Raw genomic sequence first — 13,143 nt, forward strand, 5'->3', positions numbered from 1 at the left:
GTGACCCGTTTGGTTGCAATGAAAGCAAACCATAAATCCCTTGGGGTAGTGCTTGGCTATATGCCCCTCTTTGCCACATTTGTAGCAAGCACCCGCTCGACATACTATATCATGTCCCTTGCCGCAATTCCCACAAGTGCGGCCCTTCTGGCCTCCAGATCTTGTATCAACAAGCTTAGCCCGCTTGGCTGCCGATTGTACCTATACTGGTCGCCTGTCCCTCCCCTGAGACTCGGCCTCCTCCCTGGCTTGAGTCTCTCGCTCAATCTCCCTCTTCCGGGCATTTTCCTGGAGCTCAACAAATGTCTGGTATGACGTGTTCGCCACGAACTCATGAATGTCCCTCCTTAGTATGCTCAAGTATCGGCTCATGTGTGCCTGCTCAGACGACACGTGCTCAGGGCAAAACAACGCCCTCTCGTGAAACATCCGTGGGATCACCGTCATGGACTCTGTCCCCTGCTTGATGGACAAGAACTCCTGTGCCAACCGTTCCCTCTCCACTGGGGGAACATACTCGTCTATGAACATGGTGGTGAACCTCTCCCAGGTCACCTCTAAGGTCTCTGCAAGAGTGAAGTTTTCTATCACAAACTTCTACCAGTCCTTCGCTCCGAAGTGAAGCTGGTTCAGCACAAACCGAACCCTCAGATGCTCCGAACACGAACAGGTGTAGAAGCATCCCTCAATATCATAAATCCATCTCATCGCATAAATCAGATCATGCATCCCATCAAACTTCGGTGGCTTTGTGTTGCTGAACTCCCGGAACAGCAACGAGTCACCCCCTGAGGTCTAGCAGCAGCCATAGCTGCAGTAGCTGCAGCAGCTGTAGCCTCAGTAACCGTTGCGTATCTCTCATCAAATGTCTCAATCAGGGTAGTCTTGATAGACCCAAACATCTCCGGTATCTCTGCGCGGATAACCACAGCCACCTCATCGTGGATCATCTGACGAAGCTCCTCGTTACATACACCCCTGGTCTCTGGTCTGTGGCGTGTCCCAACCATGATGTATCTGAAATACAAGCATAAAATATCAGAGACTTGCTCGAGTATACTCACACTCGATAACTCAACCCTACTTGCTCCTCAGTACCCTAAGGATTCTTACTTGGACTGCGCACTAATCCGGTCTTTTCAGTAGTACGGGCCCTGTACTACCTTCCACACCGCCTCAGCATTCATTCCAAGTCCTCCTCTTAGGATCCCAGGTCACAAGTACTCTACATCTTGCTAAGCATAGGCTACCCTTTGGTAGACTTTTCATAAGCTCCTCACTGCTACCTACTTACTCTCGAAGCATCTCTTAGCAGCAGCAATCTCCTAGGCTAAGGCATCACAAATCAGGCCACTCTAGTCCTAATAGGAATACTTAGCCTACTCTTGCATGCATAACACATCGTATCATATCTCATAACACATAATGTAATGGTATTTTGGGAAATCACCGTTCGGGTGCTAGTTGATCGTACACACTGCTTCTTTTCGCTTTCCTCCAATTACTTTTTAGAAAAATTGTTTCTTTTATGAAAAGCTTTCTCAAATCCTCAGTTTGAGTTAAAATACACTCGAAGGTGCATCCGAATACCTCAAACCAAGGCTTTGATACCAATTTGTAACGACGTAAAAATTTGAAACAAATTTTCATTTAAATAAATCAACCATAACTAATAGTTCTCAAAATCTCATAATGTCAAATGTCAATAATAATAACAAATCCCAGAATCTCAAACAACTCTTCTTCCAGTGTGTACAGATCATGCCGACACCTTCCCGCGATCCCCGCTGGTAACTAAAACACATATCACACAAACGGTAAGCATAAATGCTTAATGGGTTCCCCAAAATACCACATACAACACATACGCCACTCAAGGCCATAGCTCCATTTGACCTTCCGATCCATGTGTCTCAGGGGACTTCCATCCTAACCCTGGTAGACCTTACGGCCCTACCCGTATGACCTTCCGGTCCTCATCATCTTGACCTTTCGGTCCATACACTGTTGACCTTCCGGTCCATATCATACTACTCATAACATACATAGCACATACATATCATATAACAACATACATCGCATTCTACTCGTACCCAACCCATCACATAATGTTGTTTTATATGATATTTTCATTTTAATTATCCAAGATTCTTAAACTACAACATGTAACTTGATTTACTTCCAAGATTTTTAGAATTTCAACAGTATCATACTCATATACCACATGTTTTTCTCGAACAGATGGTTGTCTATATATATTATAGTTTCAAACAAAAATTATGTATAGAGGAAGATAATGGTGAAAGTATGAAAATTTTGGAGTGTATATCAAGTTACGGGTTGAAGTAAACTTGGATAATTTCAATGCGAATATGATACAAAATTATTTAGTATGTTGCGTTGGGTACCTTAACTTATATATTTTAATAAGGTGTATTCATTCCGCCCCCCCCCCCCCCCCACCATATATATATATATATATATATATATATATATATATATATATATATATATATATATATATATATATATATATATATATATATATATATATATATATATATGGTAGAATGGTCCTTATGGTTTAGGATAATCTGTATGTTTGGTCCCTAACAACTTTTTTTAAATCAGACCATCTTTATTATTTCGTTTTGTTTCGGGTTTAGACCTTATCATACATAAAATGATTGTTATACCCTTATGTATATGTTTTTTTTTTATTGTTTTATTCATTAATAATATAAGTTTAAGTGGGACCGTAGTATATCAAAAACTATCATCTCAGTTCACACACATTATCTTTGGATCTCTCTATTCTCAGACCGACGGTACATCTGTCTCTTCTCTTATCTCATCCCATCGAAGACACCACAATTACCTCTAGCAGGTGGTCATCCGCCACCATCTGCAATCTCATGGAACCACCTCAGTGATAGATCTTTAACCTTCGTTGTCGTACCTACAACCCATTGATGCCCAATCAGTAAGAAAAAAATGGCAGTCGACTAGGGTTCTGTGTCTAGAGCTTCACTAACATCTATTTTGTCGCTAGATAACGTTTCACGTCGGTGGGAGTTTGTTTCCGATGGCGTACACTACACAAGCGCTGATTTGCAGATCCCCAACATCATTGATTAGCAGATCTGGCCACCGATTCACGCCCATGGATGAACTTCACCACTAACATGTAACGACGTAAAAATTTGAAACAAATTTTCATTTAATTAAAACAACCATAACTCATATAATAGTTCTCAAAATCTCATAATGTCAAATGTCATAATAATAACAAATCCCAGAATCTCAAACAACTCTTCTTCCAGTGTGTACAGATCATGCCGGCACCTTCCCGCGATCCCCGTTGGTACCTGAAACACATATCACACAAACGGTAAGCATACATGCTTAGTGAGTTCCCCAAAATACCACATACAACACATATGCCACTCAAGGCCATAGCTCCATGGGACCTTCCGATCCATGTGTCTCAGGGGACTTCCATCCCAACCCTGGTAGACCTTCCGGCCCTACCCGTATGACCTTCTGATCCTCATCATCTTGACCTTCCGGTCCATACACTGTTGACCTTCTAGTCCATATCATACTACTCATAACATACATAGCACATACATATCATATAACAACATACATCGCATTCTACTCGTAGCACATAAGACCTACCGGTCACGCATAATTACCACTCTAGGTAAAGTATAGTGAGAAGACTCACCTCGTACGATGTCGGATAACCTCTCACGCTCGATAACCCAACCTAGTCTCCTCCTATTAACTTAATAACATCTCTAATCAATACTTTCTTAGGTCCTCACTTCTAAAGGATGGGTAGAAGACCATTCTACCCCTCCCTGACCTCTATTGAACCAACTTGACCAAAACCCTAAGGTCAACTAAAGTCAACGCTAGTCAACATTCAAACTTTGACCAAACTCGTCGAGTGCACATGGGTGACTCGGCGAGTACAAGCTTGTCCTCTGAATCCTTTTAAGGCCTCATGGCGTGGCCATCTATGGCCTCACATCGGCCATCTATGGCCTCATATCGTGATCTACTACAAGACAAATTATTCGGGTCTTATAAACCTCTTAATCCATTAAGCCATTAGTCCATCTTTTCCAAGAGGCTTCCTAATACTTATAGGATCATAAAAATTGATGCTTTACAGTCTTGTATGTCCAATACAATACTTGAGGTTAAACTAGGTCATTCATGAATAAAAAGGAGGTAATTTCTGAAGCATGGACTCAAACATCCACCAAACTTCTGATCCATGACATATAAGCACCAAAGGACCCTAAGGATCCATAAAGTTGCCAACTTTGTGGAGTCCCAATACTCTAACTCTTAAGATCTTGGATAAATATGCATAAAACCTTATCTCTAGCAACAACAAAACGTAAAGCTTAGATCTTGATTACTCACATTGGTCCAGAAGTGTAGCTAAGGGTTGCAAATGAAACTTCGAAGCTGAAACTATGCTTCCATGGTGATCTCTTCCTCTTCAAACCACCAGAACTTCACCAAAAGCTCAATAATCACAAATAGAGGCTAGGGTTAGGGTTTTACTGAGTTTAGGGACGAACTAGGTTGTTTAGAAACCCTAAAATGAGGTTCATAGGGCTTAAATACGAAGGAAACCTTAAAAGATCATGGGCTTGGGTTGTAGCGTATCTCACGTCGTGAGCTTCTTACTGCTCACGTCGTGAACTCAACATGATTTAACTTCTTTGTTTAATTACTCCTCACGTCGTGACCCTACTATGAATCATGTTGCGAGCCTTGGTTTTTACCCAAAAACCATGCCTTGACTCCTTGAAACCCTAAATTGATCCGATCTAGAAACTGGGTCTTACATGTTGCTTATCAATTACTAGATTGGTTAAGTCTCTTGGTGTGATTTTATTTGTATTGATTCAAATGACACTTAACATAATGGTTATGTAATTAACTATCGTTATTACTAGTACTTTGTTAATATTGTGAATGACTTGATCTAGTAATTAATCTTAATGGTCATGACAATTAATTGGTGCATAGAATGGACAATTATTTCAATCTTACACTTTAAAGTTTGGTTACTTTATAACTTAACCTTAGGATTTGGTCCATTACTAGTCATACAGTCTTATAAGTCATAAAGCAAGTATGATTCAAGTCAACATAGTTAGAATTACCAAAACAAAAACCATGTAAAACTAGGCAATCAGCAATAAAGACATAAACTTAAACACATTAGGATCTTTGATCAAGCAAATATAATATTATATCTAACTAATAAATCCAAATATTTTGAAATAAAACCATAATATAGTGGTTTATCTACTCTAAACGAGAGCTAAGGGGATTAGCCCACGTCATCCCAGATAGAAAAAACAGCAAGAAATCATAATAAAGTTGCTAGACATGATAACTAAAAGCAAACCAAATGATTTACACTTGATTTCACTCTTAGATCTTTAAAATCATGCTCCAATGTTGATCTCCAGCTTTGATTGAAAAAAAATGGAGGGTTATGATCAACAATGGTATTATGGTAATTAAACGATAATTTGTTTAAATAATTTTAATTTGGAAACGACAAGAAGTATAAATTAAAATTTTTGGTTTAATAAAAATTAAAAACGGTGGATTTTAAGAGGAAATAAAAACAATTTACGATAACATTCCTCAGAAACTCGGGATATAGGATGCATTTTATCATAATATGAGAATAATTTAGAGAGCGAAGTCTATAAGAATTGAATTGTATTATGTAATTAAATTTTTTTTATAAACGGATACAATTTATATTTCTTGAAGAATTCATGCATTCTTCAAGAGTGCTTGAATAAAAAATAAACAAAAACACCAATGCATTCTGAAAGTATATGGTTGCTGATGTGTTTTGAAAGAGTATGGTTATTGAGGCATTCTAAATGAAAAAAATCATTCTAAAAGAATATGTATTCTAAACGAATGAGCAAATTGCAGTCTATTTGAAATCTAATTTATTGGTCTGATCAAGAAAGAAAGATGAGCATGGTCGAGAGCTCTTGTTATATATGTGTTCTAGTTAGATATCAACATGATGATGGTGACAATGTGTGAATTTGGTGGTGTTTGATGGTTTGTGATAGTGATATGTTGGTCAGGTGATGACAATGGCTATTATGAAGGGCTAATGGTGACATTGGTTGTTAATGATGGTGGTTGTTTAGATGATGATGATAATGGTAGTTGCATAAAGATGGTTTTGTGATTGTGTACGCTTGTTTGAAAATGACGAGATGGTGTGGAAATGGTGATGTAATGTGTATCTTCATATGATAGATAGATTATAGTGTATGAAGGACAAATGTGTGGTGGGTGTGGTGATTGTGAAAAGATGGTGTTGGTGGTGATTGCGAGATAGTTTCAATCCATAAATGTAATGATTTAACTTAGATAATAATTAATTTAATTAACCAAATTACTATAACACCATATTAGATGAATGTACTAAATTGGTTCATACATTCATACAATAAATATAACTCATATATATATAACTCATATATATATATATATATATATATATATATATATATATATATATATATATATATATATATATATATATATAGCCAAGTAAAACATAAAACTGAATTATACGACTTAACATTAAAACCAAATGAAAATGACCTATTTTCATAAATTCACATGGCTCATTTACATCTTCAAACATGAACATGTAGGTTCAATTATGAACTTGGGTCTTGGTCTTTATGGTTACATGGTATGTATGTATGCATGTGTGTGTGTGTGCATGTGTGTGTCTATATATATATATATATATATATATATATATATATATATATATATACATATATATATATATATAATAGGATTATAATCTTTTGAGATCTCAAAGATTTCCGACGGTTCTTTTATTGATGACATTTTTTTATTCAAATATACATAGTGATGCAATATTCACCAACAAACCAGTTGATTGTCAACAAGGTTCATCGCTGATATTTTAGTAAAGTATAATGCTTATACTAATCCTAGTGATTCACATAAGAGTGTTGAGATTTGGGTGGAGCACACGATCAATCGGGGAAATATCCAAATCTAGACAATCAACACTTTTGTGCGTGTTGAATGTGTAGATTGTCTAGATTTGGATATGACTCGGAAGGTTATTATAATTTTTGGTAGGCATCTTAATGCATACAGTGTGTTTTCTTATGCTTTTTAGGTTGCCAAGGAAACTTAAAATTATCACGAGTCATTATTTTATACTAAGGAAATTTCCACTTCTGATTTTGAAAAGTGGATGACTTCAATAGAAGAAGATATAGGATCTTTAGAAAACGAATTGGACCTGGGAGCTTGTCCTGATATCTAAGGAAAATAAGTTAGTTGTGTGCAAAATGTTGTACAAAAAATTAGGATGTTATATTCGGATCATGATACATTGGAAAAGGAAGTAGTCAAATAATTGGGATATATTTTTATTGTCATGTTGTCTGGCATAAGTTTATCCATACATTATTTAGAATTGTTGTGATGCAAGATGTGGAGCTTTAACAACTTGATGTGAATAATGTTTTTACATGGTAATTCGGAATAAAATAATTACATGGATTGATCAACTCTGAGGGGTTTTCTATTCCTAAGAAATAAGGTATCATTTTTCTGTTGAGGAATCACTTTATTACTTAAAGCAATCATTCATCAACAATTGTCCAAGAATTTAATAACTTTTGATGTCTTATTATTTCAAGAGATGTATTTTGATTCATGTATTGACCTAAATTCAATCAACACCATCCTACTTACTACTTTATGTTGATGATCTACTCATAGCTGCAAAAGACAAGAATGCAATCACCAAACTAAAAAAAACAACATATTTAGGAGTTCTGTATGAAAGATTTGGGTGATGCAAATGAAATAAGTGGTATAGAATTTTCAAGGAATCAAGCCACATGCAAGTTATACCTCAGCTAAAGCTGCTACATCAACAAAGTTCTACACATTCAACACGCAAAATGCTAAACATGTAAGTACACTACTAGTCAACCATTTAAAACATTCTTCCCAACTTTCTCCGTAAAGAAATGGTGAAATTGACCATATGTCAAAGGTTCTTTATTCAAGTGTGGTTAGATCATTAATGTATGATATGGTGTGTTCTGAAGACAACTTATCACATACTTTAAGTGTTGTAAGTCATTTTATGGCTAACCCGAGAAATGAACATTGGAAACTACGTTGAATGGATCTTCATGTACCATAAAGGTATTTCTTAGGCTCGTTTGGAGTTTGGAATAAACATATGGATTATATGTATATGTTGATTCTGATTATATATAAGGTTTTGACAAAAGAAGATCACACAAGGGTTATGTCTTTACTATTACTGGTGGTGGTGTGAGTTGGAAATCTACATTTTAACCTATCGTTGTTTTATATAACATGGAAGTTAAGTACATTGTTGTTTTGTAAGTGTGTAAAGAGGCTATGTGTGATGGTTGCAGCGAGATATATGGTGCTTTATCATGCACATGATTTACAACGATAGTCAAAGGGCGATACACCTCAAGTATGATTTAATTTTCCACGAGTGAATGAAGCATATTAGAATATGACACCACTACATCATAGATGGAATTTCTCAAAACAATATCAAGATAAGAAAGATTTACACCACTGAAAACCACAAGTTAAAAGATGACAAACTCGGTTCCTGCCACCAAATTGAACTTTGGCGGATTTTTTTTTGGTATTCTAAATTAATTCCTTAGAAGCTTTTTGGACATATATGTTTTCATATTTTTATGTTGGTTAGAGGTTTCTTTTTAGAAAATTGGTTTTATCCCATTTTAGATTTTGTTATATATATATATATATATATATATATATATATATATATATATATATATATATATATATATATATATATATATATATATATATATATATATATATATATGCTCCAAAAAATCTACACACATGGGATTTCTACAGCTATTACATTCTATTTCTTGATGTTGCATTGTTTTTCCTAACTATTAAGAGTTTTTTTTCGTTCCTTAAAATCATATATATATATATATATATATATATATATATATATATATATATATATATATATATATATATATATATATATATATATATATATATATATATATATATATATATATATAAGCTTAGGTAGCCTAATCGTAACATACTACGTCGTTGTGTAACATATATGCATTGTAACAAGGTTCTTAAAATTCAACTCGTAACTTTATTTACTTCGAATATTTTCAGGAATTTCACTATTATCCTCTTACAAAATTTGCATTTACAACTAATATATATATATATATATATATATATATATATATATATATATATATATATATATATATATATATATATATATATATATATATATATATATATATATATATATATATATATATATATATATATATAGACACACACACATTATCTCTTCCTTCTCTATTATCCAACATAAAGCTTTTGCAACTTATACATTATGAGTTCTAATATAGTCGTTCTTTATGGTGGTTTTCTCTTTTATTGGGTTTCCACTCTACACTTGACATCTGGTGTTTGTATGTCTATTATTTGTCTCTTTATTGTCTACCAGTACTAGTGATTCATTAACATCTAAACCTAAAACATCCTGTTGTGATAATGTGTAACTCATGTATGACAAGTTTACCATACTTTGGTTTTTACCAGTCAATCATCAATAAATTGCTAAGATATTTTCACGGTAGTAAAAGTTGAGACGTTATATATGAATTGTGTAATTTTTGTAAAAACCATTATTGTAAAATACATATCAAATAAATATTCATATGTTATCTCTTAGATACAATCATGAATGTTTTGTTAGGTATGGAGAGTGGGGTGTGTGCTTCACATATGCTACATGGTTTGCTACCAAAGGGTTATTTGCAGCCGGAAAGACATTTGACGAATCTCCGACTATCCGTAAGGCCACTGAGTTTTTACTAAAAATTCAGCAAGAAGATGGTGGCTGGGGAGAAAGTTACCGTTCTTGCCCTAACTTGGTTAGTTCACGTGTGCTATTTTACAGTATCTAGAATAATTTACATCAATGTTTTGATTTATGGTGAACTGTACCACATTGGTACAACACGATCATATACGTCTCTATATATGTTGGAGTCACATTTCTCCCCGTAATGGCTCTTTCGGATAGAAAACTATGGACTACATGTATATTTTACTTCGTATCAGAGACGGTGTCTAACACCTTTGTTGCTTAACACACATCCATGTATATCCTCATCGGGACTCTCTCTTTAAGAGGGGTGTTATGTGTCTCACTAAGAAATAATAGTTTATCGTAAAACTTAACTTACAGTTCAACCAAATAATATGCATGAGATGTATCTAAGTTCAAAATATCATTTTCTTCGGAAGAAATAATAGTTTAATACTTTATTAGTGTAACTATTACAAAATAATTGTTTATATTGATATAGATATGCAATATGTTTCTATTTTGTTATAGATTAATAATGCTTTAAATATCGGATGAATAGTACCAAACGATATAAATTCGAGGTGTTGATCATTTTGTGGTAATATTATTGATATGTGTAGTAAATTCAAGCATCTGATAATCATCATTTTGTAATAGGAATTTACACCTTTAGAAGGAAATCGGTCGCATTCGGTGCAAACATCATGGTGCTTGATGAGTTTAATCTACTGTGGACAGGTTCCTAAATTTTTATTCCTTATGTTTACTTGAAAAACATAAGAATTGTCTTTAACATTTAGTGTATTTTTTTCAAGTAAAATTAATCAAATTTGAATTGTGAATTGATGTAATGTGTTGGGTTTTTGTAGGCAGAGAGGGACCCAACACCGATTCATCGTGGAGCAAAATTTCTTATTAACTCCCAAATGGAAGATGGTGATTATCCCCAAGAGGTATATTAAAATTTTCCAAAAAAATTACGCATTTTGACATTTATAGCATCTAATGTTTTTTTTATTGTTGGTAATAATTATAGGAAATCACGGGGTCTTTCCGCAAGAATTGTATGTTACACTATGCGTCTCACAGAAATGTATTTCCAATATGGGCTTTAACAGAATATCGAAATCGGGTGTCATTGTCTTCTAGAAGTATCTAATAATGGGTATGTGCTAAAGCATATGCATATCTATGTATGTATGTATGCGTGCTTTACCAACTGTGTTGTGGGAAAAGTAGTCATACATAATATAACCATATATAAATTCATGTATCTTCAACAAGTGTTCGTCATTATATATAACATTAATTTTGGATGATCTTCTGAATAGCAAACTTTTGATACTTAAGAATTTGGCCACATTATTTTGAGCGGTTGACAAGTTTAGTCACTTGAAGCTGGTTGGTAAATGGCTTGGTGCGTGTATTTCCCTCTATTTTTGCCACTTACCCATCCGGATCCTTCATGTATAATTTTGGTCCTTATGTTTGTCAGAGTTACCCATGTCCGTTCGCTTGTTTTCTTCCTACAACCTTCCCGATTCTTTCACCGCTATATGATCTCCTCCTAAGAGGGTCTTTCTTCCATACCCACCAACATGGCCCTTCCAAAACCGTGTAATTTAGCTTTTCATTAGCTAGAGCTCTTCATCAACGTCTGGTTCAGGTAAATATTGAAACCCTTTATTCCTCTTTCATCTCCGTCCACTGCCATTATTTTACTTCCACAACTTCTCCTCCTAAACGGTTAGGGTTACCGAAGAGACATGTATTGATATTTCGATGACATATTGCACAAAGCTTAATCACTTTCCACCAACGCCTCCTTAAATCAACATGGTTCCAATGGTGTTTCTTAGTCGTCGGTTTTAGATCACTATGACCACCGGGAGGAGCAACAACCACCGTTAGAGTTTTTTGTACTTGAGAATTTTGATTTTACCTAGGGTTTGTAGTAGTTTCGATAGTATGTTGCTATAATGTGTAAATACATAGATCCATAGGTTGTATGTCCCCATAATTAGATTATGTATTAATTCCGTTGTGCAAACATGTATAATGTAACATATAAAACTCATCAAACATGACAGGTTGGATTAGATTGATTTGGCAAGAATCGACGAATCAATCTCATGTATAATCCTTAGTGCCCTAGGAGGATAGAGGATATGATCTTATTATTGAAAGGATCAATGTAGATGTTACATTGATTCTAAGTTCCACACTAATAAAGACGATTATATTCGTAGTCGGGATTCGTGCTTTTTCAAAATGATGAAGTATTAGCTTGGAAGAGTACCAAGTAATACATCATAGTGGATTTGAGAATAAACTTAGAGTATATTGCAACCAGTTAGAATGCAAAGAAAGTTGTGTGACTAAAAAAGATTCATTAGTGACATCATTAGTGAAATTCAATCATTGATGGGCCTTTTGAAGGTTCTTGTGATTGTAAATGTGAACTTACCTCGTGTATGGATCCCAAAGTCATGCAAGCTCACATGACATATACTCAATAAGTAGCATCACATTTGATTGAAGAAATCATAGTCAACATCGGAAGAAAATCTTTTCAATTTATTCGCTAAGTGACTATCACTAAACAAGTCTAGCAGTGAGACTTAGTCGTGAGGCATTTGATTTACAAATGATATGGCTTATGCATACTTGGAATAATTTGTTTTAAATCTAAGAACTTAAGCAATATAATACTTTATCTAATGTTGTAATTATTAAGTGGAGAACTTAATATATGATAGAGATAAGTCATTTCATTAGCTTATCATTGTGTTCTCCTTTTGTATGTTTTGAACCCACTTCCCAAATATTAATTTATTCAAAACTCCACAGTCGATCGTACTCTTGGGAGTGAGTATAGGAATTAAGACTGTCATAAGGTTGGTGGATTGTCCATAGAGATTGGACATAGCATATAGATTATGCTAACTATAATGTCCCAAAATTTAAGACTAAAAATTTTGATTTTTAAATTAATAAAACCAGTATCCAAAACAACATCATCAAAACCATAGTGAGTCAAAGTGTATCAATAACATCCAAATACATCAGAGTAATATAAAATGCAGAGCGATGCGGTGTGTGTATTTCAATCATCCCTGGCTCTT

The 13,143-nt window shown here is 34.5% G+C and overlaps 1 protein-coding gene across 4 annotated transcripts in view; it reads left to right on the forward strand.

The window, feature by feature from the left end:
• LOC145102446 (beta-amyrin synthase 1-like) overlaps positions 1-11,337 on the forward strand; it is a 42,645-nt gene extending 31,308 nt beyond the window's left edge. For 3 of the 4 annotated variants that reach the window (XM_079039842.1, XM_079039841.1, XM_079039843.1), the window contains 4 exons: positions 9,902-10,079; positions 10,676-10,756; positions 10,888-10,971; positions 11,055-11,337. In XM_079039842.1, the coding sequence (XP_078895968.1) occupies positions 9,902-10,079; positions 10,676-10,756; positions 10,888-10,971; positions 11,055-11,177 (466 nt within the window). In that variant the 3' untranslated portion in view covers positions 11,178-11,337. Of the gene's footprint in view, positions 1-7,848; positions 8,045-9,901; positions 10,080-10,675; positions 10,757-10,887; positions 10,972-11,054 lie in introns of those variants that run through there. The other variant, XR_013706153.1, reaches the window with a different exon arrangement.
• Positions 11,338-13,143: the final 1,806 nt, after the last annotated feature.

The sequence above is a fragment of the Lactuca serriola genome, chromosome 4 (genome assembly GCF_051521515.1).
Source record: "Lactuca serriola cultivar US96UC23 chromosome 4, Lser_US96UC23_V15, whole genome shotgun sequence".
NCBI lineage: Eukaryota > Viridiplantae > Streptophyta > Magnoliopsida > Asterales > Asteraceae > Lactuca > Lactuca serriola.